Source organism: Lactuca sativa, chromosome 7 (assembly GCF_002870075.4).
Source record: "Lactuca sativa cultivar Salinas chromosome 7, Lsat_Salinas_v11, whole genome shotgun sequence".
Taxonomy (NCBI): Eukaryota; Viridiplantae; Streptophyta; class Magnoliopsida; order Asterales; family Asteraceae; genus Lactuca; species Lactuca sativa.
In genome coordinates this window covers 72,656,601-72,662,151 of record NC_056629.2, presented here as the reverse complement: position 1 = coordinate 72,662,151, position 5,551 = coordinate 72,656,601, and the positions used below count along the sequence as shown (strand labels likewise).

General features: G+C 33.8%; 1 protein-coding gene across 1 annotated transcript; it reads right to left on the bottom strand.

Moving 5' to 3' along the window:
- Positions 1-632, bottom strand: LOC111881649 (UPF0057 membrane protein At2g24040). The gene is made up of 2 exons (XM_023878052.3): positions 469-632; positions 1-398 (listed from the first exon to the last, which is right to left on the bottom strand). The coding sequence occupies exons 1-2, from the start codon at positions 556-558 to the stop codon at positions 267-269; spliced, it is 222 nt and encodes a 73-aa protein (XP_023733820.1). The 5' UTR covers positions 559-632; the 3' UTR covers positions 1-266.
- Positions 633-5,551: the final 4,919 nt, after the last annotated feature.

Below are 5,551 nucleotides of genomic sequence, written 5' to 3'. Positions count from 1 at the left end.
TATTAAAACATGTCAAGATTCATCATCAAGATCAAAACTTGTCAAGAACAGAAATACCCAAATACATAACACATTCAAGAAGAGATTCACAAGTGTATCAAGTCACGAAAGTAAGCAACTAGAGATCAGAAAGGAAACACATGAACTTAAAAACTTTTGGGCAAAGTATATCAAATACATGAATTGAATTTGAAATACCCAAATACATCACGTAATTTCACATAGTAAAAACGATAACAGATCCAATATAGGAGAATACCATAGTTCTACGCAAGCGAAGCGTAATGGTCACTATCACGATCGCGATCTGGATTGACACATAGGATAGCATAGAGGGCGTAGATTATGCCAGGAAGATAACCCAGAATAGTCAACACCAAAGCAATAAAGAACTCAACCTGCAACAGGAAATATATCTCGGTTAGACATTTTTACAAACAGTTGGTGTGCAAAACCAAATCAACTTACAGTGCAGCAACCGTAACGAAGGCAGACGCCGAGAGGAGGAAGGAGGATCGAGAGTATGATCTCGCAAAGAAGAAGACATCCTGACGACATTTTTGGTCGAGATTGGAGCCGATGAATTTGGGTTCAGAAAATCGAGTGAATTGTCAACAAAATTGTGGAGTTAATAGATGACCACATGTCTGACATCGTGAATAAAATAATCAAATTACAAATAAGGTCCCTCATCAATGTTCGTGTTGTAAAGATTAGTCCTCGAAATATATGCATGTTTCAAGAGGTGGTTTATAAATTTATCAATTAAAGTGCCAAAGGTGTTTTAATACCAAATCTTAACGGGAAAATGACTTAGGAGGGTAATTATCTCTTATCCGTGTTTACATATTGACAACTTCTTATTTTTTGTACATAACAAAGCAACTAACTTGTGTTAACTGTGTAACATCTCAAAAATCATGACCAAAAATTTCGTTTTTAATTTAATACTAAAACCATAATTGTCAAACCATTAATTTAATACTCCGGCATCGGGCCCCGTCCGACATCAGGCCCCGCCTGGCATCGAGTCCCGCTCGGTATACAAATCTGTCTCTCTTAGGCCCCGCCTGTCTCCTGGCCCCACCCGCTAAACACATACAATCATATAACATGCTAATACATAAATAAACATACTCTACTGTATCCCTGTCCTAAGAAAAATACTTTGCTAATAATGAGATACGGAACATCGTCCGTACTCAGCTAGTGATGAGATACGGGTCCTCACCCACACTCACCTCCCAACCAGGTACATACAAGTATCACACAGACAACAAGTATAATCTAACATGCAAACAATCCTCGGGCACCCGCCCGTCATTGGACCTTGGTCTGGAATAACATACTAGCATACAATGCTTAGGGCTAACCCTCGGATCTTCCTATTCATAGACTACATGGGCTGACATTATGGCCTTAGACACATTCACACAGTGAGGAGACTCACCTTGCACTGCTGAAGCCCTGGCTAGAACTAGCTGAGTACGGACGAAGTTTCGTATCTCATTATTAGCAGAGTATATTTCATAGGACAGGGATACAATAAAGTATGTTTCTTTATGTGTTAGCATGTTATATGATTATATGTGTTTAGCGGGCGGGCCCCGGAGACAGGTGGGGCCTAAGAGAGACAGATCTGTATACCGAGCGGGGCTTGATGCAAGGCGGGGTCTGATGTCGGGCGGGGCCAGATGCCAGAGTATTAAATTAATGGTTTGACAATTATGGTTTTAGTATTAAATTAAAAACAAAATTTTTTGTCATGATTTTTGGGATGTTACATAGTTAAAACAAGTTAGTTGCTTTCTTATGTACAAAAAACAAAAAGTTGTCAATATGTGAACACGGATAAGAGGTAGTTACCCTCCTAAGTCATTTTCCCTTTGAGTTACCGGTTAAAACAAGTATTAGCCGGTAATATTGGTGTAATTTAAACAGTTAAAACAAGTAATTAGTTTCTTTATTATCTACAAAAAAGAAGAAGTTGTCAATATATGAATACGGATAAAAGGTAATTACTCTTCTAAGTCATTTTCTCAATCTTAACAATCACGCTCAAGGGTGTTTGTTGAAAGGTAATCACAATAAATACCAACATGAGGAGAAACGTTTTTTTTTTCTTTTTTTTATAGATATAATGCATGACGAAATAATTATCTATGTTTGTAGAAAGGGTACTTACGAAATTTCAAAATGTTCAAAATAGTTTATGATAAAATAAGGTGTTGTGAATTGTTTGCAAATTAATTTTGATTTTGTGAAATATTTGAAGAAAACAATAAACCTTTAACTTTAGGATTAGCAAACTATACCTGCTAGTCTACACGAAGTATCTTTAATTTCTTATTGATAAACGATTTGTTGTGTTATTTTTCTTCTATCTAATATCATTAAACATAGTATAAATCAAATCATTCTCATATATTTCAATATTGGTCTCTTTATTGATGATGAATAAAATCAACATAATCATGTGGTGCGTCCACAAACTCATAAAGTCTACATATATCTCAGCAAATGACAGTGATACTCAACTTTTTTTTTTTTTTTTTAAGATTCACTTAATGACGTAGTTTCATGAAGTGACATATTGAGATTGGTTATTCTCATATTTATAAACAATGAATATATGTGAATTTTACTCTTTTCCCATATATATTCATCTTTATGAATATTATAAAACTTTCCCATTAATCTTATTTCATAATTGTTCATGTAATTACGACCAACTATGGAGATTTAGAATAGTTCACAACTATTTGGGGATTAAGCATTATAATATAGAGCACAATGGTGTTAATGAAAACAATTGTACCTTAAATATTAATTTTATAATGAAATTATCATTGCTTAATGTTCCAATACTCAAATATTTTAATAATTTAATAGTCATAAATGAGTTGTTTGCATAGTGAAGACTAATAGTCTGTAACATCTCAAATATCAAGCAATTCTAACAGAGAATTCTTAAAATGATTCTTAGCTTACATACTAGAATTCATTTCTACCGGTTCATATATATATATATATATATATATATATATATATATATATATATATATATATATATATATATATATATATATATATATATATATATATATATATATATATATATATATATAGTATGATGATTTCGGAAATCACTTTTTTTGAGCTCCCGCTAACTAGACACATCGCATCTTTTTTTCCTTTTATTAAAAAGAAAATTCGAAGATATTTGTAAAATTTTCAGATCCTAGTTTGAGTTTGGAATCACATGCATGTTTATCCAAATCCCTCAAAACCAGGGTCATGATACCAACTTGTAACGTCCTAATTTTTATGATAAATTTTTTATTTTAAATAAGATAAATATCCATTTTCATAAAACCATAATCAAGATAAAACCACTTGTTCATAAAACCATAATCCAAAACTTGAGATCTGAGTATAAATAAAATCATCGCGAAAGTCTCAAAACATAAAAGTTGTTGATCTGTGTGTACAGTCATGCCTTCATCTTAACAAAAGAAGTACTTGAAAAACATTTAATCCACAAATGTAAGTCAAAGCTTAGTGAGTTTCTGAAAATATCAGATATAACACATAAAACTTTACATACCACTTTTGGGTATGTTTCAACCCAACACGCCTATTTCAACCGAATGATTCTGTTTCAACCCAACAAGTATATTTCAACCGAACGAGGCATGTAAACATACAAGCAACAAGCAAAACCTTACTAGATTAGCTAATCATACAATCATGTCATAACAATTATGTCATAAGTAATATAGTAAGAAAACTCATCTGAACCAAATAGATGGTACTAACTACTCAAAGTATCGAGACTTAATGGATCTCTCAAGGGACTTAATGGATAGAGTTTCCAACTTTATCTATTTAGACAACTCCATAATACAAGATCTTAAACACTAACACTAAAAGGACTTCAAATGGTCACAAATCCATGCATGGATTGAAGAGTGTGAAAAACTCTCAACTTTCTAATATCAAATGATCCAAAAATCAACTTATAATCAATGAAGGATCTTTAAGTTGATCAAACTCCAAGAACAAGAATAAAAAAGGGACAAAAGTGACCTCTAAGGTACTAATAACCTAGATCTAGCAAGAAATTAGCATAAAGGTGGAAGTTTTGCATCATACCAAGGTCCATAAGTGACTAGATGAAGATAAACTCCAGTTGTTTTCCCTACAGTTCATCTTTATTTAAACTTTTCTTTCTTCTACTCCAATCTAGAAATCAAAGCACCATGTAACATCCAAAAATATGGTCACAAAAAAATTCGTTTTAATATAAGATAAAAGAGTAACTTTTCATATTATCCAAATATTTGAAATAAACCAGTGTAATAATTTTCATAAATCAGAGTGTGACATCATAACAAAATCCAAATGGTGTGTGCAATGCAGTCATCTAGAGCTCTTCCCTCTGGAACTAGAAGTACCTAAAACATAAACTGAAAACTGTAAGCACGAAGCTTAGTGAGTTCCCCCAAATACCACATAACCATCATATAATAATCAAATAGTGGGCCCCGCCCTACATATAATAACATATATCAAATAACACATACACATGCAATAATCACATAGCATACGAATATCCATCGGGCCCCGCCCGGTATCGGGCCATATCCTGGAAAGCATATAAGCACATACACATGCTAAAGTTACATAGACAACTAGCATACTAACATAACATAAACATAGGTTGACATTGGTGCCTTCAACCCATAGAACATCGAGGAGACTCACCCGAATGCTGAAAGATAACTGGATAAATCCGGGCCCCTGAAACATCTTTACTCAATCCCTAAACAGAAACAATCCCTTAGATACCGACCCATACTTCAAAGTCCATAAAAGGTCAAGCTTGGCCAAAGTCAATGTCAAAGTCAAAATCCAAGTCAAATTAAAAGTCAACGCTATGAGTTGACTCAACTCGTCGAGTTACCCTTCAACTCGCCGAGTCTCCATGAATCACAGATTCGTGATCTATCGAATCAACTCATCGAGTTTCCCTTTTAACTTGTCGAGTTCCTTCTTTTTCAACAGAATCGGGAACATTCCAAACCAACTCGCCGAGTTCCCTTATAGACTCGTCGAGTTTATCACTCTGCCAACCCACTTAATGCATTAAGCCATTATTCTTCTAACCAAGGCCTTATATTCCAGATCTAGACTGGAAACACGTCTAGAAGGGTAAAGTTTCCAAATTTACCCATTAAGAACTGTGACATCCCCATTTTTCACGGCCAGAAAAGACCGATTTCATTTATGCTTTTAAAATAAAATCAAAGTAATCTTTCAAAAGGTGTCGCGGAATTTGTTCCCAAAACAAAATATGATAAAAAATTATCAAAGAATTTCTTAAAGAAATGTATTTTCATTATATTACAAAACCTCGGGATGTCATGTTCCGATACAGACCAAAAGCATAAACAGTACGATATAGGCCTTACAACAGTTATTTACATCTACTGGCCTATAATCCAAAGTCTATCGTCATCATCCAACTATGGTCTTGTTCCACTACCTG